Raw genomic sequence first — 27,413 nt, forward strand, 5'->3', positions numbered from 1 at the left:
GTAATTTTGGGGTCAAAATTCTATGGTCAGGAACACATTAGAAATTTCACCATAGGAATCAGTGGAAATCATAAACTCATTATGTGAACACTTGCCAAACAATTTCCTGAGAAAGCATTGCGTTTTGATAGCAAGACCTGTGTGTACAATAAATTATATGCTGTTAAAAGTAGTACTTCCTTCTGTCTGTTTGTATCTTCTCACCATTAGCTTAATTGCATGATAGAACAGAGTGCAAGATAAAGTGCTAAGTGGTGGTACAAGTGAGTTGTACCATGCATGTGAAATGGAAAGCATTGACTACAATGGGAAAATGAGAAGTTGCATAATTTACTCAAATGTGGGATAACTAGGCACCAGGAAAATCCAGGCAAACATGTTTGAATCATAGCACTGATATGCTTGTTTTAATGCCTGATGTTATGGCTGGGGAAAGGATTTTGAAACACCTGAGGACCTGCAGCTTATCTGCCCATTTCTAAATGGAATGAATTATAAATATAAAAACTTCTGTTTATAATTCATGCAGTGGAAATTTAAGTGCCCATTAGTTAAACCATAACAATTATTGCCATTATTTCTGTTTGAAATCCTGTGAAAACCAGTGCCGTATAATTATTCATTATTTAAACTTTAAAAAATAGCTCTGCCTGATAATTTGCTTGGAAAAAAGGAAAGGAAAGAAAGCATATCCACACCTCTTGCTGGAAAAAAAGCCTTTAAATTATGTTTTAGAATTGGACAGCAGGAGAGAACAGAATTGTTTGGAAATTGCTGCTGCTGGGGTTTTTTATGGCATTCTTGTAAAATCCCCAACAGTATTTAAGAAAGATTTATTGCATCTCTGGGTGAAAGTGTCAACTCAAATGACTTCCCTTTCTTCCTAATGTGTGTCCTGCTATGTGAATGTTAATAATAGCACCAAAGCTTGAAGGTGATCATTATCTCTCAGAGGATGCTAAAACCACCACTGGGGGTTGGTGGAAGACTGTTTCTTAAAAACAAAAAAAAGTTAAAATGTCTTAAATCTAGACAAAACTTGACAAATTATAAGGCCCCAAAAGGCTACTTCTGACAATGTAGTTTTAAAACCATAGTTCTCTTAATAACCCATAGTAGTGGGACGAGAGAAATAAGGAGAGCTTGACTGATCTGATTCTATTTAATGAAAAATGTGCTTGTGTTGACTATTTATCTTGCCATTGCTCAGGGAGTGTGTGATTGAGCCCTGCCTGAGATAGCCAACCAGTAGCCCTCCAGATCTTGCAGAACTACAATTCCCACAATCCCTGGTCATGCTAGCTGGGGCTGATAGGATTGTAGTTCAGCAATATCTGGAGGGCCACAGGTTAGTCACTTCAGCAATAATACAGGGAAAGCTCAGCTACAGGGAAAACTCAGTGATGCCAAATGATTCAAACCACTGTGTCTTAGCCTAACCTACCTCACAGTTGTTGTGAAGATAAAAGAGGAAGCCCCATACATGCCACCTTGAGCTCCTTGGAGGGAAAGCAGAATATAAATAAAATAAAATAAAATGGTGAAGAAATGCCCTGGCTTTTTTACTCTTCCCGGTTCAGGGCAGCTGTGACTGTCTTCTCAGATCAGGAGCAAAAGCAATTTCCGTTTCTGAGCAGAAAGGGAATGACATGGCACTGTATTTTTCTTTGGCTTGGGTGGCTGCAAATATGTGGAGTCCTGGCTTTCATGTCAGCCATCCTAATTTTGGAACTGATTTTGTGGACTTTTATTTCTCATCTGTGCAGGGCAGTTAAAGATGCAGCTGATCACCAGTGCCTGATTGTAGGTACAGTACTGTAGTAGCAAAGCTGTGATTGACAGGAGTGTGGCCTGTCAAAATGGCTTGCAGGGCGTCTGGCCCGCCAGCTGGCAGTGATCCCCCCCCCCCCCCGTGTGATCACCCACCTTCAACCCACATACTTTTCGGTGTGTTGAAGTGCTGCCAGTGATTCCTTCCCCTTCCCCCAGTCGTTCAGTTATTCAGACAAGATGGGTCCCTGCCTTCGTGGCCACTTTTGCTGGGAGCCTAAGCATGCCATGCATTGTCCCAACACAGAGACCCTTCTGCTTAGCGTCTTTTGTATATTGACAGTGGGTTGAGTTCTTAAAAGATTTCGAAGCCCCTGGAAACTTATTTGCTGCTCCAGCATTTAAGTGCTCCCTATTATTCCCTTAAACCTGGCATTACATCAGTACTGCAGTGTCTTAACTCCTGGGGGCAAATGTTTTTAGGACAGGAGTTTAATAGCACCTCTTGAAATCGTACTTATCCTTTTAAACAGTGCGTTCTGAAAACTGTAACATTCGGGTATCAACTAGTTATTGATGTTGCCCGGCTGTTGAAATAGTGCAGGGGGGGGGGCTATTTAGAGGGGGGAAGGAATTGTGCCAAAACTCCTTGTCTTGTATTCTTCTTATCTTGACTTGGAAGATTGTCATGCCATTGCTGCAGGGCTCAGATAGGAAAGGAAAGAGTTCCGAGTCTGACCCCTGCAGACAGTCGTGGCATGTAATACAAATGTGCAGTTCAGCCAAACTCTGACAAACAGTGATAAATTGCTCTAATCCTGCGCTTCCCTTCCCCACCTGCTCAGATTGGCCTCTCCTGGCCCCAGTTAGGTGATAAATAAGGAAGGCTACTAATATAGAAAGCTGAGGCAGAGGAGACGGATGCTTCACTCAGTGGGCAATGTCCTCTAGAAGAATTGGAGCTACTCCCACCCTCCTGCTTCAAAGGAAATAAAAATGCTGTTTGACACCATATTAGAAAATGCACTGAAATGCATGTTAGAAAATATGCAGCACACAAGGTACGAAAGTGATAAATCCCACCCCTTTTAAACGATGACTGTCACTTTGCTAAAATCAGCAGAACAAACAAACAAACAAGCTTGAATTAAAGAATTATGTTCCACAAGTCAAGAAGTTACATAGCTTAAGCGGCAAAGAATATTGAGCTGTGACCGAGGAAGTTCTTGGTTCAAATCTTTATAGATAGTCCTGCTGATTCCTCAGCCCTCCCTCCACCTGCTGTATGAAAGGTTAACTTTTCCACACTTTTCTCTCACTTTCTGCTTTTTCAGAGGCAGGCAAAAGCTGCTCTTTTCCAGAGGGCATATACCTTGACTGAATTTTAAGCCTTATTGCTGTGTTTTTAGTCCACTGCATTTTACTGGATTGCTGTTGGATTTACCTGGCCTGTGGTGTTTGGGACCGTTTGTTTCTTTTGAGCTCAATTAACGCTTCATAGTACTGTAGTACTCCTCAGGCGTTCCTCCCCTCACGTGATTAATGGCAGTGAAGGAACTGCAAAGCCCTGCTCACTCTGTCACAAAATTGTTTACTGTGTGAGGGAGTAGGGGATTAGTTTTCATTGTTTTCTTACATCAGTCTCCTGCCTTTCTTCTGTGAGGAAGGCAACATACATGTGTTTCCCAGACTTGATTTGCTTCAGCAAAATGGTGGCTTCAGGTACCTTCGAACCATACATTGGGTCTACTTTAACAACTGCTTTCAGCACTTTTTCTGCAGAGTGGTATATAAGTTTTAGTAGCAGCAGTAGTGATAACGTATTGTAGAGTAGTTGCAATGCTATCCATGTGTTCCTCAATCTAAAGGAGCAACATTTGTACTAAATGGCTGTGGGGCCACTAATGTTTAGCTGTGCCCTTGAGTACCACACAGCTTCTCTCTGCCTCCAAAGTTGAGGTATCTGAATAAGTGTTATGTGTATCTGAAGAAGTGTGCTTGCACACGAAAGCTCATACCAAGAACTAACTTAGTTGGTCTTAAAGGTACTACTGGAAGGATTTTTTTATTTTGACTATGGCAGACCAACACGGCTACCTATCTGTATCCAAAGTTGAGGGATAACTTATGAAGAGCCACTGGTATGGGTTTTCTATATATCCTGCTCTCGCAATATATTACATTGGGGGGGGGGACACAGGATAGAAAAGGTTCCCCACTTTATCCCTGAATATCCTTGATGTGAAAGGAGATGAAGTGTACATTGGGGGGGAGAGCTAAACGCACAGCCCTGCAGCCCCTCTGTATCATTTGTGCCTCTTCGGCACAAAAGTAAAGTTCTTTGAACACTTGAAATATGCAAGAAATTCTTAAGCAACTTTTTGTTATGGTTTAGTATTACTTGGTTCCTGCTAACGAGAGAATTCATTCCCATTGATGTGATGTTCTGAGATACTCATTCATTACTTACAGCAGTGGTGGGGAAATTTTATCCATCTAAATCAGCGTTTCTCAACCTTGACTCCGCAAGTATTGGACTACAACTCCCATCATCCCCAACCACTGGTCCTGCTAGCTAAGGATAATGGGAATTGTCGTCCCACAACATCTGGTGACCCAAGGTTGAGAAAGACTGCTCTAGATGCCGCTGAACTACAAGTCATTCTACCCCAGGAAGCATGGACAATGGCCAAGGATGATGGGCGTTGTAGTTCAGCAACATCTGGAGAGCCAAAGGCTCCCCACTCCTGCCTGACAGCCTAATATTTCTGTATTACATAATATGTCTATACTTTTGCTATGGCCAGGAGTCCTTGCCTATAAAAACTGAAGCATTTTCTCAAATGGACATACTCTCTTTCAAATTTCCATAAGGTTGGGAAATGATTTTCCTTACCTGATAATTAAATCACCGTGCATGGTTTGCTAGGCCGCATGTGTTTGGGAATTTATTCAATTAAAATGTGCACAACTGCTTACCTTAATCAAGGATCCACACTACAAAAGAATCCCTTGTTAATCAAAGTAATTAAGCAAATTGGTGTGTTTTTTTGCGTGAGCAAAATGGAAACCCCTGGTAGTTGGAAGGGAAAATAAACATGACTACATTTGTCTTGTGGTGTCTTTTTTATTACAGATTCTAAAAAGAACATATGTCTTGGGGTTTGCTCTCTTGATTGAATATGATCATGCCTGGCGTATCATCAAGCCAGAAGGGTAATAAATCAATGCAGCAGGTTGGGCTGCAGTTTTCTGCTGCTTCCTCTTGCCAGTCAACTGTGCCCCCTGAAAAGTTGCTCAGGAAGATTGGGGGACCCTCCAGAACAGCGTGGGAAGCTGCAGGAGGAAGTGAAAATTGGCCCTCTGCCCTCTGCTGGATCCAAGTTCTCTCTAAGCACAAGGAGCCCTTCTGTTCACAGAAGGGTAAGTCTGAGGGCCAACCTGTTACGTTTCGAGAAAATTTAGTTACACAAAGCAGACGTTCATATTCAGTCACACAGCTAGTGCCTGGTGTAGATTACCCACAAAGGGGGAGAATCCAGCAAGTTTTACTCAGTGTAGACCCATTTAAATCAATGGATCTAAGCTTATTAATTTCAGTGGCAGTTTTATGAGTAAAACTTTGTTGAAAACCACCCATGCTTCCCCATTTCCAAATGAAGTTCTCAAGCATTGACTATGGGTGCTTTGAGCCAACGCACACACCAGTTCAGCTAAGCTTATGTGGATTAGTCTCCTGTAATTAAAATTGTGTCATTGGGGCTATTGGAATCAAACCAACAAACACCAAGTGCATAATGGATATGGATTGTGCTGTTCTTCACACTGAAGTCAGTTTTCAGAGGGCTTGCCATGCCAGGAATTGGGCTCCAGTCCATGAAAGCTTATGCCATAATAAAACGTGTTAGCCTTAAGTTGACACACGACATGTTTTTGAAATCGGTATCACTAATCATGGGCACTTTTCTCTTCCTGTGCTGCTGCTGCTGTTGCACTGCCAGAAAACAAGCCATGGTCCAGCATAGTGTTAACAGAGTTACATAGTTTGTTTATCTCCAAATGGACCAAAAGTTTGGTTATGGGAAACAAATATTTAGCAAAAAATAATAAGTTTAAAGGATTTAGGTAACTGGATGTTTGATGCAAACAAACATTTTTAGAGCTTTTGTTGCAAATCAATGACAATAAAGCCATAGCTAAAACAGTAACTATCTAAGACATTTAATCATCATTTATTTCACTTTCTTTTTCATTAATACTGCCTCCCCACTGCTCCCAAATTAGCTTTGTATGTGTATGGGTTTTTTATGGTAACGTTATGGTGTCTTCCATTTTACAGAAAGAGCTAAAGTGCAGAGGCGATAGAGGAAAAGATAGCCCTTTCAGAGAATTAAAGGTGACAGAGAGAACCATTATTGCCTAACAGGCACCATTCATCACATGGTTGCATCTGGTCATAATACTTCCATAGTGCATCAAAAACCTGTAAAACCTATTTGGTCAGAGATTATAAAATGAAAGCATGTGCTGCCAACAGTCATCAGTATCTTCTTACTTGCATGCCACTTTTCCATAGAATTATCAAATGAACAATAAACATGACTAATCAAAGCCACATTAAGAACACTTAAAAATAATCATGATGTCAGTAAATAGAGAAAATGTATCCATGCAGCAATAGATATAGACTAACATTGCATGTAGAGTAGACTAACCTATTTCAACAGCTTAAAACTAAAAGAGAATAATGCCTAACACTGAAATGAAATAGCAGTGTACAAAAATTATGTCCGTATTATACAGACCTTTTTAACCCCTCTTTAAAACTTGTCTCTACCCAAGCAACACAACTTCAGTTGCATAAGACAATGTTCATTGGAGATAGTGCCTAACTGGAATTACTCAATTCTTGACTATTCATGGTTGTTAATTATTAGTTGGTCCAAATCATTCTCTCCCCCCCCCCCCCCCATTTTGCTTTTTTCTGGCTGCAGTAACTGCTTCCACCTGGAGCACATGCTTACTAATATTTTTCTTTCTATTTAATTCTTCTTACTGCCACAATACACAGAATCCTCTACTGAATAAATGTGAAGGTGGTGTTAGGAGCCACTGGCTGTGGTTACTCTTGCACAGAGTTTTTAACTACTGTGGTGTCTTAGTACAGTGGTACCTCAGGTTACATACGCTTCAGGTTTCAGACTCCGCTAACCCAGAAATAATACCTTGGGTTAAGAACTTTGCTTCAGGATGAGAACAGAAATTGTGCAGCAGCAGCAGGAGGCCCCATTAGCTAAAGTGGTGCTTCAGGTTAAGAACAGTTTCAGGTTAAGAACAGACCTCCAGAACGAATTAAGTTCTTAACCCGAGGAACCACTGTACAGTGTTCTATTATTGTGCCTTACATTTCATTGAATCTAACCGAAGGTTTAAAAAGTGAATGTGGCACAAATAAGGCATTTTATCAGAAAATGAGAATGTTTTCACAAAGGACAAGAATGAACTGATAAGCCGTTACTCAGTAGTTGTTCTGTACTGTTAGTTGTATTTGTTCAAAGCAGAATGCAAAGATGCATAAATAGAATTAGGAAGTTTCTTTCCTAATATCCAGTTCAGTTACTAAAAGGAGGATGAGCTGTCAAATGAACTAAAATTGATTTGGCATGTGCACTTCGTTATGGTGAAATTTTAAGTTTTGGAACCTCTTCATGATAAATCTTTCCAGATGTATGTGTGCTGAAATTCCAACACATTTGGAAGTTAACAAAATGAGAAGCAAGATATCAAGGAGAAGGGCCTCCCATGAGATTTCTTATGTTGCTCAAGGAATGCAGAGTTGTTTACCTGTCTCATTTACATCCTTGGAGATTTCATATCTAAATAAATTCTCTTTTTAAAAAAGATGTGTGTCAAAATATGTGTTGCAATCTGAATTTATAATATAACGCCATTACACTGTGCTAGACAGGCAAGTGGCCCAACTTTCTATAGAGATGCTGCTGCTGCTGTTTCCCTGCCCCGCTCTGTGTGTTTGTGTGTGTGTGTGTACGCACACAAAAGGAAGTTACATCAGTTTCTTTTGAGACCTTTCCCTGCAATTTCCCTTACCCTGCTTGTAACAGGCTACATGCGATATAGTGCTCCTAGACATTCTCAGTAATGCAATGCACTCTGCCATAAAGTTATCCCATAGCTTGCATACTGGCATGAATATATTCAACACTCTTTGCCTTGCCTACATTCTTTTCAATCCTGTTATACCACTGAACTCTTCATACCTTTTCACTGAATTGGTGTCTTCTGCAATCAGTGTTGCGTAATGTCAAAACATTTCATTTTAAACAAGCACCTTGTTATTATTCCGGCATGTATCGTGGAAAATAATAATAATAATATAGCCTGTGAAATGAATTATTGGTGTACATCTATCTTCACTGTCTCATTTTTCCTTTTGTAAATTTTTAGTGCCTGTTAATAACTTCTAGTGATAGCTGCGTATGGGAGACTTGATTTTATTTGTCATTTAACATACAGGCCTGATACCCAGATGCCTTGTTTTTCCTTCTCTCTTTCTGCTACCTCCCTCACTGCCATAGGCATTTAGGAAGCTGCCTTATACAGAATTCAACTGACAGTCCATCTAATTCAGTATTGTCTACACAGTGGCTGGCAGTATCTCACCAGGATTTTAGGCAGTGTATTGAGCAGATTAATATTAAGCAGGCAGCAAGTAGGGCTGAAGGCTTTCTTTTGTACTAACCCACAATACCTAACTTGGTGCATACATGTAGCTGTTTTCTTGCCTTCTCTTTGCAAACTATGCCTGTGATGCATGCATTGCCATAAAAAGTGATTATTATCAAGTTCTGTGGTGCCTTGGGCAGATTAGTTAACATATCAGCCTCACTGTCTCTGAAGTGCGTGTCAGTGTGGGAACATCTTGAATGACTCCCCACCCCTCAGCTGGTGACGTTTTCCTGGCAACTTCCCTTTGACAAAAGATAGATATGTGTCAATAAGATTTTGCTGACAACAAAACTACAGTATCTTGGGCTCTTGGCAGCTTTCTAACAAATCTATAGTATGCAAGTTAGCAAAAACCCTCAGCTACAAATGCTAACTAGCGTTTCTACAGCATAGCATTCAGTCTCACCTTTAAAATATTTCCTACTTCTTGAACCATTAATGTAATGCTAAACCAAACAGTGGCTTAGCACAAATGCACATGATTTTAGTGTTAACCATGACCCACAGGGTTTTGATTTCCAGAAACCTTTTTCTCTTAATTTAGATTTTAGCCGTATCGTTAATACTCCCCCCCCCCACTCCCCCGGTCATTAAAAAAGAAGCAAATTTAAAACCATTTCCTTAAGGAAAGGTTTCCGCATCAGCAGTTTTTTATGATTATCCATCTTCATGTAAACAGCCTAAAGCAAAGGTATAATAACTGTGTGTTGCAGAACAGGGGACAAAAAACTTAATAGCTTGAAAATCTAACATTTCAAGCAACTGCATGCTAAAACTACAGTGAATAGTAGGGTATGGTTCAGTTTTGGTTAAAGATGAATCTTTTCTCCCTTTTTGAAAGGAAGCTCTTAAATTATTACTGATACATTAGGTCTCAAGTGTTATTTGACTTTATTCTGCAGTTGTAGGCTATGTTTTTTGTGCTCAATCTGGTTGAGGTGTCTCCTTATGGTCAAGGTTCTGATAGCACTCTTTAGTAGTATATTTGGGGTTTTTATTGATATATTTTGTTTTAATTGTTGTGCAAAATGTATACCATGCAGCTCTAAAGCATTTGATTTAAAAAAACAAAACCAGAATTTTAAATGTTGAGTTTCAGCTTCATATTGCCCATCTCTTGCTTCTGCGTTAATATAACTAAGCTTCACCTATCCTATTTGTGACATTAAAAAAACAAGTTTTTTTCAGGGGGTACTTATGGGTACAAAGTACTGGCGCCTCTTTTTACTGTTGTTAAAAAGTGTGGCACTTACTGTAACAACTTCATGGTGAGTACTGGCACCTATTTTTCTAGAAAAAAAGCGCTGACCCGAAGTAATACTTCTTGAGCATACACACCATGTCCAGTAAAAGAAAAAGCACAAAGCTCCACATTTTTCTTCATTAACTCAAGCATTAGAAAGAGGGACCAGGGGTCAGGACACTTTTTCAGCAGGTGGTTGGTCCACTGTCCCTCATACCTTGTCGAGGGCTGGACTTTTTTTTGGGGGGGGGGGGTGAACGAATTCCTATGCACCACAAATAACCCAGAGATGCATTTTAAATAAAAGCACACATTCTACTCATGTAAAAACACCAGGCAGGCCCCAGGGATGCATTTTAAATAAAGCACACATTCTACTCATGTAAAAACACGCTGATTCCCGGACTGTCCGCAGGCCAGATTTAGAAGGCGATTGGGCCGGATCTGGCCTCCGGGCCTTAGTTTGCCTACCCATGGACTAGCTGATACCTAAGTTTGAGACTATTGCGGAATTGGATTCTGTGATGCAGGGCAAATGTAGAGTATACCTGGGCGATATATCAGTATATCGCCCAGGACCAGTATGAGGAGCAGACCGCAATGTCTATTTCACTCAGCAGTATATCATTGGTGAAACTGCCACCGCTTCTGAGTCCCTCTGCTAGCAGTGTTCTTCTTCACACAAATAACATGTAATAGAGGGGGCTACACTCCTAGTATATTTTCATATGTTATTGAGTAGAAGACGACTTTCTAGTTGCTCTCTCTAATTATGAGCTTCTTTTCCTAAAAGGTAAAACAAGGTCATTGTCTTGGAACTGTGGTAAATTAGTAGCGGAAAAGATTGAACAGCACATAATGCCAAACATTTTGACAAGCAATTAAATAATATTACTTTGTACAACTGGAGCAGCAGGGGAAGAATAGTAAGGAAGCAAATTTGTGCTGTTGATGGAGACATCAGGCACTAAGAATTAAAGCAGCATGTCTGTAACCTTTCAAGTAGGGAAGAACTATTCTTGAGGAAATGACCAAAAGACTTTATGGTGCATATTGTATGACACTACAATTGCCAACATTACTGGTGTTCAACCTTTGGCACAGGACTTTGTGGCACACCTGGATCCAAATAGTTCTGTCCTCTAACTCACTAGGGCACCATATTAAGGCATGAAGGTCTGCATGTGTACAACTTTAGAATAATGCTGTCTCATATTTGGACTTGATTTGTAGTACACTTGATTTGTAGTACATCACAATAATTTGTAGTGCAAAACATGTGCAATTATTAATTATAGCAAGTGTGGCTAATCTGTGGTTGTCCAGATGTTTTTGGACTATAGCTTCCATTTACCCTGATCTTTGGCTATACTTACTGGGTTTGGTGAAACTTGGAGACATACAGTTACAATCGTGACTAGAGATTGTAAAAGCTGAAATTTAAATTAGGAGCTGCCACTGTTGCTGTGGGTAAAACCTCAGTGCCTAGGGCTTGCCGATCGCATGGTCGGCCGTTCGAATCCCCGCGGCGGGGTGAGCTCCCGTCTTTCGGTCCCAGCTCCTGCCCACCTAGCAGTTCGAAAGCACCCTTAAGTGCAAGTAGATAAATAGGTACCGCTTTATAGCGGGAAGGTAAACGGCGTTTCCGTGTGCTGCGCTGGTGCTGGCTCGCCAGAGCAGCTTCGTCACACTGGCCACGTGACCCGTAAGTGTCTCCGGACAGCGCTGGCCCCTGACCTCTTAAGTGAGATGGGCGCACAACCCTAGATTCGGACACGACTGGCCCGTATGGGCAGGGGTACCTTTACCTTTTCCTTACTGTTGTATAGTAGCTAAGAGCTAACCTTGTTGGAGAATTGTATCTCTGTGCCACAAGTAACTAACTACCATTTTATAATTTTCTGCGATAAATACCTACTCTGACATTTTGTGTGCTTCAGGAAGAGAACATTGGTTTGCCAAGAAAGAAGAATCCCTCCAGGCTCCAGCTGTTTCATCTGTTTTTTGCTCTTTTAAATTTAATGACACTTTTGAATCTGGTTTAATTGCTGGTTTGGAAGCAAAACTCCCTTATACCTCCCAGCTCCCCTAGTGTTTCTAACCTCAGGCTAGCCTTATATCTCAAACCTGAACATGCTTATCTCAGGATTGAACAACAACAACAAAAACTCTAAAATTGAGCTGAATATATTGCCCAGGAGTTGTTGCATTTAAATATAATTATGATATGGCATCGCCTCATGTTGTCTAATGAGTGTAAGCACAGCTGAGGATTCTTTGTGTAAAATAAAAACAATCCCAGAATCTGAAAACACAAGAGATGCGGAAACCTATTTCAGTAGCTTGGATTGAAATAAAATAGGAAGATGAAGAAGAGAGCTGTGGCATGGATGAAGGGAAGGAGACAGAATGCTCACTTCCTGACTATATGAAGGTTACTTTCTGATTTATGATCTTCACTTTGTTATGTTAATGGTTTCAGAACTCACAGAGTTAAAGAGTTCTGGTGACGTCTCTTTCCTGAGGCGTGGTTAGAAACACTTAAGGGAGGGGTTTGACTCCGAGTGTTTCAGTCTGACTCTCGGACGCGATGCGAGAGGGAGAATGTGTCAGTTCTCGCCAGGTCTGAATTTATGGTGTTATTCTTCATGATTAAAGCCAAGAGGTAGATAAGGACTGCCTTGTGTCTGCTCTGATTTATTCCACACGTGCTGCACTTTGCTTCTCACCGCTGTGTTTCGCTCTGCTACCGGCAAGAGAAAGAGGCCTGAGGAGGACTTTTGCAGGAGGCACGGATAGCTTGCAGAGTTTCGCAACGGAAGTGTGCCAGGCTCCATGTTCAGTCTCTGTGTACACTCTTGTCCGGTGTAATCCGAACATGTTATACATGCAGTTTCGTTCTTTTTCCAAACGGATGGTGGCAAAGTACAGGGGGGAAAGGAGAGGGTTGAGCTTTGCAAGCAAGAAGTCTCAGATTAAATCATTGATGTCTCCAAGTAGGGCTGGGAAAGACCTCCCCAAAACCCCCAGAGAACTGCTGCCAATCATTATTGACAAAATTGAGCTGGATGATCCGTATTGGTACAAGACAACTACCTGTGTTCTGTGGGTTATTTTACTTTCTCCATCCACCCTGAAAGAGAGTGATTAGGCCAAGTCACAGGAGTGAGCTTTATTATTGAAGGGTATGTGGGAGGACATGTGAACAATTGTTTCCCTCGTCCAGCTCAAGAGACACTGTCTGCTACACCAGGGGCGGGCATATCCCAGGCTTGTGAAAGAGACTCCTGCCCCATGATCCTGAGGGAACCAGAGCCTCATGGAAACACCATTCAGTTAGAAGGAAGAATTATGAATTCATGGGTTTGTTTTGAGTACTAACTGAGCTCACAGTCCTTCCACACAAAAGCCCGTTCCTGGGCACGTGTGTTTGTCATCTTGTTGCAGATTGCCCAGAGATCTACTGGTAGATCCAGATATAATAAATTAATTTCCAGCTCTTAGGTCTTCCCACACCTGTGCTATAGTACAGACCACCATTGCTCAACCTTTTCCACAGCTGTGAGAGAACATGTTTTGTCTTCTTTTTTAAAAAAAATTAAAAAATAAAAGCTGACATTTCTCAGAATGGCAAATTCTGTAGACTTTGGATAAGAAAGAAAGAGAAAGTACTACTTTACTCAGTAGATAATTAATTTATGGAAGTCACTAATCTGGATGATGATAGCTTTAAAAGGCTTTAAAGGGGGAGGGGAATCATGGAGGGATGGGTATCTAATTGGCTATTGATCATGATGGTTATGTGAAATCTCCATATAAAGAAGGCACATACCACAAAATACCAGTTTACCACAAAACATGTTTCAAGCCCTCCTCCTTGGCTTCCCTGAAGCATCTGATTGGCTTCTGTGGGAAGTAGGTTTCTGGGTTAGGTAGTTTGATCCAGCAGGGCTCTTAAGTTGTTTTAATCTGTGTGCAGTGACATCTTCCAATTCATTACCCCTGCTCTTGTAATGAGAAGTCCTGATTATAATTTGAAGAACGTGACTAAAGTGTTTGGCCAATGCTGACATGTCTTGCCTTGGTGGCTGCATTGCATTACTTGAACATTCTCTCTTGTGCCTGGCATGTGTTTCCATAGGCAGATGATCATAAAAGCACTGTAATTTTCTGAGAGTATTATGAATCGAATCTATATCTATATTCCTTTTAGGAAACATGGTTATGTTTAAATTCACAAACACAGCACAACAGGGGTGAGGAACTTGTGGTCGTCCAAATGTTATTGGTTTCCAAGTACTAGCCATCCCAGCCCAGTACGGCCAGTGGTCAGAGACTTCTTAAGGACCATTGGCTCCCCACTATGGTACTAGAGAGAATGTTGGTTTTGCCCTTTACATTTGAAAACACCCAAATGCCATGTGTTTAGTTGATGGAAACAAGCCAGTGTTCAAAACTTTCATTGTTTTCGGCGCATTTTGCGACAGGGAATTTCATTAGCTCGAGCAGTTTCTGGGTGCAGTAGTGCACCTAAGATTTCTGATTAAAGCTGCAGAGTGGAAGGAAAGGATGACCTTTTTCTGCCTCCCCACTTCCAGCTACTCTCTGAAGACTGGAAAAGAGACCCTCTTAAGAATATTATGGGTGTGGGCAGGGGAAGGACTAGACCATGTGAAAAATGGACATAATATTTTAGCTGCAGTTCATTCATTTTCAGCTTTGTATTCTTGTTATAAAAAAGGTGCGCCTAGACATTCCATTGTTGCGCCCACAACCTAGGTGTATGGTGCCATTTAGCTCCTAGCTTCAGTTTCTCAGTTTCTAACACCGAAACAAGCAAAGAGCTCTGGCACAGACACCAAAATAGAGCAACAGCTGCAGAGAATGCTGCATGGAAACATGTCTTGGAGATTATAGATTTGTTCTAATGTCGTTTATCTGGAAGGCTGTGAATGTGGGAATTAAAATGTGACACATAGATACCAGAAAAGCTACATGCGGAGTGTCAGGGCAGAGAAAGATTAACAGGGATGTTTGTTTTCAGCTGTACCGTACAGAAGGGATGTGGAAAGAAGAATGCTAAGGTGTTTTGGCAGGTGCTCTCTATATATGTTTTCACATCTGTGACTGGAATTTTCTCTATTCGCCAACCTACTCCATGGAACTGCATTGCATTCTTTCTTCTTTACCTCTCCACTCCTAAATAAATATCAGCCGCTTCTCTCTGTGTGGGTTAGCTGGCGTTTGTGGATGCTAAATTCAGTCATTTTGCACTATGTGCTAGAGTTTGGGTAGGTTTTATCATTCGCTGTGGGACTGAGAATGTGTTGGATTTTAAATCCATTGCTTCTTTTGCGTGGCTGAAATATTTTGCCTAAGTTGAACTTTAGGAATGTGTGGAATTTTGGGGTGGGACTCGGAAGTTACTGGTTAAAAGGTGGCTTCATTATTTATTTCTTCCTTATGCAAGCACTTGGCTGTCGTTTTCACCCTCATTAGCACAGCGTAAAACAGCATTTTCTCCTCATGAAGCATGATGAGTAAAAATATTTGCCACATCTTCCGTTTGACATTTTTCATGATGTCTAGTCCTACCTCTGCAACAGAATGGCATCCTGATCTTAAACCACACCTAACAAGATGCTAGGTAATAATAAAGTAGGGAGTCTGAAAGAGATAGAGCCCTCCTCCCTATGATATTTCAATTCCTTGCCCTGACTTTTCAACTCTTATTTGAAAATATTACACTAGTGAAGCGCTCCCTCCCCATTTTTAAAAAGTTTTTTTTTTTTTTTGCCTACTCCAATCAGCTACAGCAAGAAAATCTTCAGCAGTGCTCACAAACATTTCTCTTCTACCTCATGTCCGTGCACAATTATGGTTTCCCCCCCATTATTAAAACCTCAGAAAAACAGGGTGGGCGAAGAGACAGCCCCCCCCCAACCCTTCACAATTTTACTGGCTGTTCAAAATCTGTAAAAGAAAGATACTGAGTTTATAAGTTTGACAGTTTCTAATAAATATCACCACACAGAAAATTAATATAGATTTAGGAACTGATATTCAAACCTTAAACTTCAGTTGGCCCGGGGGGTGGGGAATGGAATTGGGGCAGTTAAGCAATTAATTATGTGGCTGATATTATTAGCACAACTTGTTTTCTTAGATGTAGGCCCTTTCAAAGCACGCATAAATGAAATATAGGATTCTTGCTGGAGGTGAACGCAGTCTGTGGCATTGCTCACTCTGTAGTCTTTTGATTGTGCAGCCTGAGTCCAGCCTCCCAGTTTTACACTGCAAATGGGGCTACCCCGATTTTCCAATCATATATCTGCCAGGGAGGGAACAATTCAGAATATTTGGAAAGTTATGTCTCTCCTCCACTGGAGCAGAAGAACCCCACTCATCTGCTTTTCAACAACTGTCTAGCAAAAATATATTCCTAATCTCTGCGGGTAAATCTGAATGGTCAATTGCATTTGTCTCTTCCTCATCCATTCACATGATTTATCATCCCTTGATATTGCTGTCAGCAACAATATAACAGAAGGGCTTCTTTGAGGTTGGTAGATTATCTGAATTCAGCAGATATAGTCAATACTGGCATCAAACAGCAAATATAATTTTGAGATTTCAAAATGTCGCCCCATTTTGTTGCAGGGAGTTTCACCTATATAGGCATGCTAGTTCTCATATTTTTGTTTTAAAGATTTCTGTTGCATATTGGCTCAATATTTTGCATCATGTTTAAACCACGGGTTAGCAAAACATGCACAAACAGCAAGGACTGGCAGTGAGCCCTGGACTTGTGTGCTCTTCCCCTCTCTGGGTGGAGAACTTCAACAACTTCTCACTTTGCTTTCTCAGAAACGTCGTCTTCTCTTGGCCAGGGATCATGTTATGACGTGATTTGAAGTTGGCTTGTTTTGAAACTGACTGCAGTTGGTTAAAACAAGTAAACCTCTTTTCTCAGCACAACAAACAAAGAGGAATTATGTTGCTTTTAAGCACTGGTGCAAAATGGGGTGGGGTTCACAATTGTGAGATTATTTCAAGTATTGTAACTATCATTTAGAAAATTGAAGTTTTAAAATTACCAACACTTAGAGAAAGAGAGAAGTCTCTGGGTGGTACAGTGGTACCTTGGGTTACAGACGCTTCAGGTTCCAGACTCTGCTAACCCAGAAATAGTACCTCGGGTTAAGAACTTTGCTTCAGGATGAGAACAGAACAAATTAAGTTCTTAACCCGAGGTACCACTGTATTCACCTGAGTTGGGCTCAGAACAGACTTATTTAAATTAATGTTTCTAACTTTGTCATGTTCATTAATTTCAGTTGATCTACTCTTGAGTAAAACTTAGCTGAATATCCTCCTCTGCCATCCCTGCATGACAGATTTGTCATATGGTTTCTGAAATTTGCTAACAGGCACAGACATCGATTAACAAATTTGGACTAGTTTGTTAAACTAACAGGTGGTTTCAGTTGCCACTGATCCTTCTCTGAGTTTCTGTGGCAAAAACAAAGTGTGCAAGGGGAAAGCAAAGAGCCATATTTATGCTGCACATCATAGTATGCAAGTAATGTGATCAGATGACAAAAGCAGGTTGGGTTATTCATAAGTACCACAGGGAGGTGTCTTCAGAGGCAAAGCAACATTAATGTACAGATATGATACCTATTCTATGAACTTATTGTAATACATTTAAAGGGCCAAGCTAGTAATGTCCAAAAAAACACCAATGAAGGATGCTAATTTGAACTGATGAGAAGGGAATTAATCCTTCCACCCTGTGCAATTCAGTTTCCTAGGCTGTCATCTGACCAAATTGCTTTGGGGACTTGCCATATGGATAAAGTTCAGTTTCTTCCCATCCCCACCCCCAATAAGATGTCAGCATCTACAGCTCACAGGCAGAGGTACCTGGCCTCCCCCGAGGCAATTGAGCGAGATACTGTGTGTTTACCGTCCGTCTGCGACCCCGGCAGGCTAGGTAAACAAACCCGGAGATCCTCCTCAAACGTGAGAAGAACACACCCTCTGCTTCTCTCCTTCTCTCTCCCTCCCTGCATTCTCCCAGGGAGGAGAAATGAGACAGACAGGAGTCCTTTCTACATGTTTTATTCCTGTCACTCAACAGTACATAGAAATGCGTCTGCACCCTTCAGTCTCCATTAGAAGAGTCACAACACTCCTCCCCTGTACTTCCAGCACAGGTCATATGACACACTGAGCTAACATCCGGTGCTCAGTACAGAGAATAGGCTCCACCTTTTCTCCAACAGTACATCTGCACTGTTTTGCATTCCAGCCATCTGGAGCTGGCTTTTGCCTTGGTGCTTTTTCCCAACATAAGATGGCCTCATCATAATTTTTGTTTGTTGCTTCTGCAAATGCTGCTGGTACCTGCCTTGTCTGGTGCTGTTTGCACATCAAGATCAAAGGCTCAGAGAAAGGATTCCTTATTACAGTGGTACCTCGGTTTAAGAACAGCCCTGTTTACGAACTCCCAAAACCGGAAGTAGTGTCCTGGTTTGTGAACTTTACCTCAGTCTAAGAACGGAAGCTGAGCGGTGGAAAGACACCAGTGGTGGGAGGCCTCATTAGGGAAAGCGTGCCTCAGTGTAAGAACGGTTTCAGTTTAAGAGCAGACTTCTGGAACGGATTATGTTCATAAACCGAGGTACCACTCATGGTATTTTTCTGAAACCGATGCAGAACTGCAGAAAGTGCCCCCTCTAGTGATCAATGAATATCACATTAGCAAGCAGTGCCTTTTACATAAACTATGGAAAAGAAGGTTTCGTGATTTTTTTTTATCTAACAGGTATTTGGGGATATTCTGTTTGAACTTGCTGATCCACGAAATCATTAATCAGGTGGCCTTACTTCACCACATGACTCCATCCTTATGATTGCATTGTCTAGAAACTGAATCTGAAACTGACAACAGGGAGTTGCTGTAACTATTTCTTACTGACATTCCAAGACACAAGGTAGCGTAGTCACAGTAATGAATTACAATGCAACTTAGAAGTTGCACAGTCTAGTTTAAATCTTTCTGTGTATGCCTTGCATGAACTGATGTAAAAGATTTATTTTATCTTTAAGCAACCAAGTAGTGGGCTGATTTCTTTGTACACATGGAAAATGGAATACAGACATAACTGCAGTCTTGATGTTTCACCCCCAGTGGGGAAGTTTCCCTCATTTCACAGTTCAACCGAAAAGTCTTTTGGCAGCTAAAATGTAAACAATTGTGTAATAATTATTTCCTTCTTACAACAGCTCTGAGACATCAAACACTTAATTCTATGCATCAGTTCACATTTTGATGCCTTCAGCAGTTTATAAATATATAGATGGCTTTTCCAGAGAAGCAATCAAGCTGTTTGTCAAAAGATTTCTGATTACCAAAAGAATTTTACAGTTCGACTTTGCTGGCTGTTTAATTTTCAACCATCTTTGTATTTGAACTTCTCGGCATTGGCTTGAATCCAAAGAACACATGGGCTAGTTTGCCACTCACAAGGAAGCCTTTTGACTTGTGTGCCTCAGAGAGCAGGCCCCAAGCTACTCTGCAAACTGAAAAATAGTTTGTGATATGTAACAGGGAGGCTGCTAATAAAAGTCAAAAATCCAAGTTGTTGGATGGCATCAAAAGTGGCTCTTTACCTTTTGTCAAGGTAAAATTTAGTATTAATTTTATTAAAATTATATAAATTTATTGAAACTATATTTAGATATCAGCCACAATTTCTGCTTCATTTTAAAAGTGAGAATGTCAAATTTGGTATATGATACATTGCTAAAGCTTTAGAAATATATTAAGAAACTTATAGATAAAAATAAGAATATGAAGCACTTCCAGGTGTGTTTGTTTATTTTAATTGGCTTCACAGTGGAAATAAAGTCTGTGTTGTGCTTTTCTGATTGTTCTGTCAGCGCAAGCTTTTTGATTTGCCAGGTCAAATGATCTCTCCTTTTACTCCTCCCCACCCCCCAGTCTTGCTATTCTGGAAGGCTTCTCCTGAACCTCTCCCTGAGCCAATTTGTGGGAGGTGCAGGGCAGAGAAGAGGGAGGGAAATCTCTGTTGCACAAACAGAAGTCCTTGCACAGGGCTTTTGCTGATGGGTATTATTAGTTGAATCCCATCTGTGTAGTTTCTGCCCATCTCACGACAGATTCATAAGTTGAGAAAGGCTTGCTACGCACCTGAGATACATTGGGGCAGCAACTAAGCATCAGAGAAGATAATCCAAGTCATTCCCAAAGAACACTTTCTTTCATCCTGATTTTAGGGATATGGTTTCTGAACATGACAATATATTGAACTTCTTAAGAACGGTGAAAAGCTCCTCCAGTGCCTTTGGGAAAGCGTCTTTTCTCATTTCTTGCCCAAATCAGGCAGTGTTAAATCAGCCTAAAATATATTTCTTCTGCTCAATATGAAGATCCAATTACTTGTGTGTTAGTAAAACCTAACCTTGTGTTTAAACCGCTGATGATGTCTAGCTGTTACAAGTGTTCTGGGAAGAAACTTTCAGAATTGTACACTTCAAGCAGTTTATATTCTCTCTTAATACATGCAAACATGTAGGACCCTGATTTCTTGTAGGCATGTCCTACCCACTGTATAATGAATATAATCACCCCTACTGATTGATTTCAATCTTGAGCATGTTTTCATTTTTCTTTATTAATTCATTTAGAAGATAATCCCAAATACGGAGTTACGCTTGGCTCTTCACTGCTGGCTATCTACTACCAGAAATAGATATCCAGCAATATAGTTTTTCATAAATTATTCTTGATAAATAGAAAGCAATACAACTGATGAAGATAGCTATCTGTTAAATGGAACAAAGTAATCTGATAACCATATCAGAAGGACAAAATGTCTAGTGAGATTGCAATCTTCAGTTCCTACTCAGCTGCACCAGCAAAGACATTTTTTTTAATAACCTGATACCAATCTGAAGCCCGCTTCTAATATGCATAAACTTTTTTGTTCTACCAAATAATTAATATAGACCTAATCCCTCTTATCTGATTGATGTTGGAGCAGTAAAATGGTGATTACTCAGTGCCTTATTACTGACCTGCATTTAAATTGCTTTGATAAGCATACTTTGATCAAAGAATAGAGACTTGGGATTTTGAGTGTATTTAAAAACTAGCATACTTTAAAGTATGACTATTATTTTAGTATGCTACTGGTACTCTTATAGAGTTGTTCTAAAAATAATAATTAAAATTGATTTGCATGTCAAGATGTTCATGTGCTGCTTTGAAACATAACATATGAAAACAAAAAGCACAGTAAGTCAATTGCCGTATTTCAGTTGCTATTATATGCACGGGGAAAATATTTGTATATCGAGAAAACGAGTCCGTAACAGGATTACAGTGACAGTCCGGCAACATTAAATAATCAAGCTGTTTCATATCAGTACTAAAAGCATAGCGATTCAAACAGTCCAGCAATTTAACGGCATTTAGTAGGATAGATAATAAAGGATTTAATCAAGTACTAATCCAGCCTACAGACAAATTAAATTGGTGCATAATATTTTAGATTCAGTGAGGAAAGTGTATGTAAATCAAATTACACCCAAGTGCTCTTCTGGAGCATAATATGTCAATAGACCAGGTCACTATCATATTGTTTTGTTTTATGTTTATTAAGCAAATGGCTTGTAAAGGGTTCTTCAAAATATACATGATTTTCCTGGAGAAAACAGATCATGATTATTGAGTCATAATGAAGTAGACTCAGTTTTCTGCACTGCCTTTCCTCATTTATTTATACAAGGCAGCTTAAAAAAACAACAGCTTCATGCAGAAAAGGTCAAGCAATGGGCAGTATCCATCAAAGTAGTTCCATTAGCAAAAAGATTTCTAGCTGTGCAACAGAACAATCCCCTCTTTCCTCTCCCTGCATGCCCCCTAAATGCATTCTGGGGTTCCCGCCAACCCTCTGGAGCAGATTTAGAGAAGGCCTGGGAGACCCATGGGGAGAGGAGAGAGAATGCAAACTCCTTTACACAAATGGAAATCCTTGCAATAACAGAATTACTCATTGGAAACCAATCAATAAAAGCCAGCCACAAATGTTTTATTTTTTTCTTTTAAAAAAACTGCACCATAAATCAGAATTAAAAATCAGACTACATAGCCAGGGAGACATGCAACAAATCCAGCCTCTAAAGGAGGGATGTGGGAACCTCAGGCCCGTGTATATCTCAAGGTCAAAGATGAACTGAATTAGCCAGCAATTGCAAAATAAAACATCACATGGGACAAGACCATTCAAAATTATTTTGAAGAAACTGCAGCAGTATATTCATTATATTGTCATTAAAAATGTGATCCTTTAATCTTATCTGTAAGTGCTGTATATACTACTTGTCTTAAGACATTAAAAGGTTTATACTCCTTTTTGACAATGCCATTTTAAATCTTCCCTGTGAGAAATGAAACAACAAAAAATAAAAATAAAAATGCATGCACCACATACACACCTTTTCCATGAATGTACATTTCAGTATAAGTGTTGAAAGCAAGATTTACTTATTTGAAAAGCTGTTTGTTGCTGAAGAAACAAAAGGAAGCATTCTAAATATCCTGTTGCATGTGCAAAAATACTCGTGAAATACCTCTTTGGATCCAGTCATGGTAAATGCATCAGGTTCTTGGGGCCTTCTCTGATGCATCAGAGCAGTATGAGCAAACTGGATTTTGTACTTGCAATGCACCCACAAACTCAAGTTTAGTGCAGGTAGTGTGGTACCTTGGCTGTGGGTGATGGGGTTATAGTCCAAAACATCAGGAGGGCACCAGGTTGAAGAAGTCTGTGCTGGAAGTAGGATTAGGCTTTTTGTAGGAGAATAACCACACTGTTTGCTGTTCAGCGGCCAGGACTCTGGTTACTTTATTTTGCAGTTGCCTAAAATAGGTTGAGGTCATTCTTGCAACAGGGGTGTGAGGAACAGGAATCTAGGTTTAAATATGTTGAGGCACGCTTGTCATGATTTATTGGAAACTGTCAGGTCTGTAAACAAGCCTGTTTGCAGTTATAGAAACCCTTCTGTATGCTTAAACATGGATTTCTTTGTGTTATGTGTACAGTGACAAACAAGAAACCTGCACAGGCATCTATTACAAAAGTCAAACAGTTTGGAGGTTCCACATCTTTTGTCCGAAGGTCGCAGTGGACGCTTGAACAACTTCGCCAGGTTAACGGAATAGACCCTCATAAGGTGAGTAGTGACTCGTTCCCACTTAGTGATATTCTGCTTCCTGTTTTTCAAAAGAAAAACTCACCCATTTGATTTTTTTTAAAAAAAAGAAAACCATGTCTTGTCTTGGATTCTTTTTAAGTGCAGCCCTTTAGGACCTTAGGTATAGATTCCAAATGCTTCGATTTCCTTCGTAAACCTCTCTAGATTTCACCACTTTTCTATCTGTTCACCTTTGCTATTTTAGAAAAAAGAAGTGTTTGGAATCCCAGTGTGTGTGAATGAACTTATCCTTACCTTGTAGGCTTTCTCTGCTGCTGCTAACTTCCTCTTGTAATAATCTGAACCATTATTTTGCCCCAGTGTTGCATTGGGAATTTAATTAATATATCCAGGCAAGAAAACTTGTCCTCTTAACTAAACATGTATCTTTATGGTAAATAATGCTAGAAGCAGTCCAAAATAATTAAAAACTATAGATTTCAGCAAGGTGTACCATTTTTAACCCTCATTCATCCTGCTGTCTCTTTTCTTTGTACAGTGGTACCTTGGTTTTACAACCATAATCAGTTCCGGAGGTCCGTTTGTAAACCAAAAAAGGTTGTAACCCAAGGCGCACTTTCACCAATGGGGCCTCCAAAAAAAAATTGTTTGTAATCCAAAAAGAGGTTGCAAACCAGGACACGCACTTCCAGGTTTGACGTGTTTGTACTCCAAAACGTATGCAAACCAAGGTACCACTGTACATGGGAGACAAAATGATGTCTGACCCCATGCGTACTAGAGAGTGATGATCCTGCTGATAGCATGCTAGAGGCACAGATAGGACCATCTACCTGCTGCTTCAAAGCAGCACTGGCCCAATGTGGCACCTGATGATGGATCGCGCTACTGTAGCTTGACAAATGGCCATCTCAGAACCAGATTGATTCAGTGGCCTAGATTGCATGCAGCATTCAACCACAGTTCAAAACAGGGATAGTCAATGTTGTACCCTCCAGGTGTTGTCGGATTTCACTCCCCATCATCCCTTGCCATTGGCCATGCTCCTAGGGCTGATAGGAATTGTACTCCAATAACATCTAGAAGGCACCACATTGGGTACCTCTGGTTTAGAATTGTTTTTCTTTCTTCCACGGCTGACCGTGCCATGTGAGGGAAGGAGGAAAGAAACAACAATTTTATTTGCCTTGATGTGTGATCCTGGAATCTTGGTTTGCTTCTGGCTAAGGTTTGTTCTTGGCTTTAGCATTCATGACTTGTTTGGAGAAAACAAACGACAAGTCAGGTTTACACTCTTAAGTCAGACTGGCTCATTTCATCCCCTGTACAGTGGTACCTTGGGTTAGAGACACTTCAGGTTACATGTTTGCGGGTTGCGCACCGCGCCAAACCCGGAAGTACCAGAACGGGTTACTTCCGGGTTTTGGCACATGTGCAGGAACGCCGAATCATGACCCGCGTGTGCGCAGATGTGGCACTGCGAGTTGAGAACGTGCCTCCCGCACGGATCACGTTCGCAATCCAAGGTTCCACTGTACATCACAATCAAGAGCAGGGAAAGAGGAAAGCACTTGTGAGCATTATTTTTATTCCATACGATTTATATACCATTTGATTGTTAAACTGTGGTTTAATCAGGGGTTTGTTTGTTTTTTCAAAATATGGCTTAACTGTAGGTGTGAACTGGTGTTTGACACTTCGTATTAAATGGGAGTGGAGTTAGCCAGGTTAAACAACCTCATGACATCTGTTGCTGAATTTCCTTTAGCAATTTTGCTGACTTTTGTAGTAGTTCTAGTCATGATATTCTACATTATAATATGGAATTGCATACATGACATACATTTTCAAAAGTTGCAAGAAGTTGGGCTATATATAATCATTGTACATCATTTTCTTTAACATTTTCTTTGTTGTTTTTTTAAAAAAAATCATTTCTCCTGTAATTCTAATATTATTCCTCCTAGGATTCCCCAGAATTTGATTTACTATTCGAAAATGCTTTTGACCAATGGGTAGCAAGCTCAGCCTCTGAAAAATGTACATTCTTTCAAATTCTTCATCATACCTGTCAGCGGTACCTTACAGACAAAAAGCCAGAATTTATTAATTGCCAGTCTAAAATTATTGGAGGTAAGTCTTTGTGTTTTGATATGAATGGGTGGCTCAGCTCATTTCAGATCATTATACTAATGAATTCTTCTAATGTGTTATGTCTAAAAATCTGCAGTGGCTGAGGCAATCCGTCTGGGTTTTAGTGATAGTTGTAAATATAGCCGTTTACAAAATCTGAAATTATCAAAATCTGAACCAAATAAAAGCTTTTATAAATTGATCTGATGGGTCTTAAGCCTAGATTTCCCAGATTTCTAGCTACTTGTATGTAGTACCTCTTGTTTCAAAACTGCAATTTACCTTGGAAGAAATATTTCCTATATAATTATTTCTTTCCTGGCTTTAATCTGTGGTGCTTTAGTGCATGAGGATACTGCCTCCAGTTCGTGTCTTACTTCTTCCAGATATTGATTTAAAAGGCTGAAAATTTAATTCCTTTCTCTGCTGATTTTGTTCTTTCCCATTTAGCAAACATTGATTTTGCCAGTGTTTCTTAAGGAGCTAAATTAGAATAGGTGTTGTCGAACAATAGCCACTTTCATTTATGCACTGCTTTATTATGCCAAAACATCTTCGTTTATGTACCAGCCTTATTGATGTCAGCAGAGCATGCAAGTGCAGCCGTGCATGTTGTTGCTTCAGATAACAGAAATCTGTGTGTTACTCTCCCAGGGTTTGTGATAGATGTGTTCCAATATCTTCTGGTTGTTTCCAATGAAATCCCTTGTAGTCAGATTTGCTAGCTGTTAACTAATTGAATTGGCCATTGAAGTCTTTAAAGCAGCTGGAGAAAAACATGCCACCCATAAACTTCTGCACCAAGTTTACTTCTTATTAACATCTCCTGGTCGCCAAAGAGAATCTGACAGCACAATTGGAAACTGCTCCAGAGCTGCTTGTAATTTAAGATCAACTGAACTTCAGAGCCTCCATAGTCGAACATTTTGGAACTCGAACACCAAAAACCCAGAAGTAAATGCCTCGACTTTTGAACGTGCCTCCAAAGTCGAACAGGAAACGCGGCTTCCATTTTGAAGCTTCCGCTTTCAGTGTTCAGTTTTTGAACGTTTCAGAACTCGAAAAGACTTCGGGAACGGATTACATTCGAGAACTGAGGTACCACTGTATTATCAATAGGAAATGCTTCTTTAAATCCATGTGACCAGAAAAATTAGGAATATTTGGTGGTGATGGTACTACTACATTTTTGTACACAAGGTCTCTGTTAAAGAACTTCTTAATGCTTATCTCTAGAATTGTGGGAAGCAAAGGGAAAGGATGGTTGGATTGAATTATACTAAATAATTGGCTTCCTGGGTTTCACTTGATGCCAACTATCCAGGGCAAGTACTAGATCCACCAAAGGTCCAGTGCCCTGCATGCCTTCTTCCTTGCTCAAGTGAAAGGCCATGGGCACAAATACACACTGGAGCTTCAAACACGAGGAAGTAGCATTGGCATCTACGTTGAGAAATTAGCCTTTAGTGACATCATTCTGGAGCAGGATCTTTTGTGCCTCCTCATTTCCTCTTACAATGCTTTTGGCATGTAACATAATATGAGCAACACAGTAACTGCAATGCATACTTCTTAAACATTGTCTTTTGTTCTTTTCCATAATCTTACATTAAATTAAGTGGAAAGTTGATAAAGAAATGGGAGGAAATAGTAATAAATGGGTGATAAATGGGGTGGTAGAATGTATAGGGAAGTTTTGGCTTGATTTTTGTATTTTGATGTCAGAAATTATGTTGAAAGCTGAGGCACAGGGATTTGCCCTTTAACTTGCACTGAGAAGACAGAATTTATTCAGCTTTTCTGCTCTCTATAGTATCCTCCTCTAGCACATAGCTGAGTCCCTTATCATCCAGAGTTCCAGCTGCTTCCCTAGCCAGTAGGTGATGTGATGGACAGACCTGGGGGTCATCCTCCTGGAGACCCTGTAGCCAATCATGGCAGAGTGGTGAAACAACAAATCAGGAATGGGTAGAGAGTAAAAAGGTAGAATTCGACAGTTTAAAGGGCCAATGGTGCCTGGCTAGAGAAGAAGCTGGGAGATTAGAGGTTTGTTATGCAGGACACATTGGTTTAACTCAGGAAAGGAAGAGATCCTTGAATGGGGCTAGAGATTTTTTTTAGAAGGAATTTGATTTATTGGAAATAAGTAAAGTTCTTAATTGCATCTGTATAACTAAGTACTGTACCTTTACTAGCAAAATCACTAAGCTTTATCCCTCATAGAGTGCTTTACAGTTTTGTTCCCATTATGCCCTCATCTTTATTTTTTCCC

The 27,413-nt window shown here is 40.2% G+C and overlaps 1 protein-coding gene across 2 annotated transcripts in view; it reads left to right on the forward strand.

Moving 5' to 3' along the window:
• Nucleotides 1-27,413, forward strand: part of STXBP6 (syntaxin binding protein 6) — a 99,105-nt gene that overhangs the window by 50,197 nt on the left and 21,495 nt on the right. For both annotated transcript variants that reach the window (XM_080979573.1, XM_080979574.1), the window contains exons 3-4: nucleotides 22,896-23,026; nucleotides 24,976-25,141. In XM_080979573.1, the coding sequence (XP_080835699.1) occupies nucleotides 22,896-23,026; nucleotides 24,976-25,141 (297 nt within the window). The remainder of the gene's footprint in view (nucleotides 1-22,895; nucleotides 23,027-24,975; nucleotides 25,142-27,413) is intronic.

This window comes from Podarcis pityusensis (genome assembly GCF_964106645.2).
Source record: "Podarcis pityusensis genome assembly, chromosome: 1".
Taxonomy (NCBI): Eukaryota; Metazoa; Chordata; class Lepidosauria; order Squamata; family Lacertidae; genus Podarcis; species Podarcis pityusensis.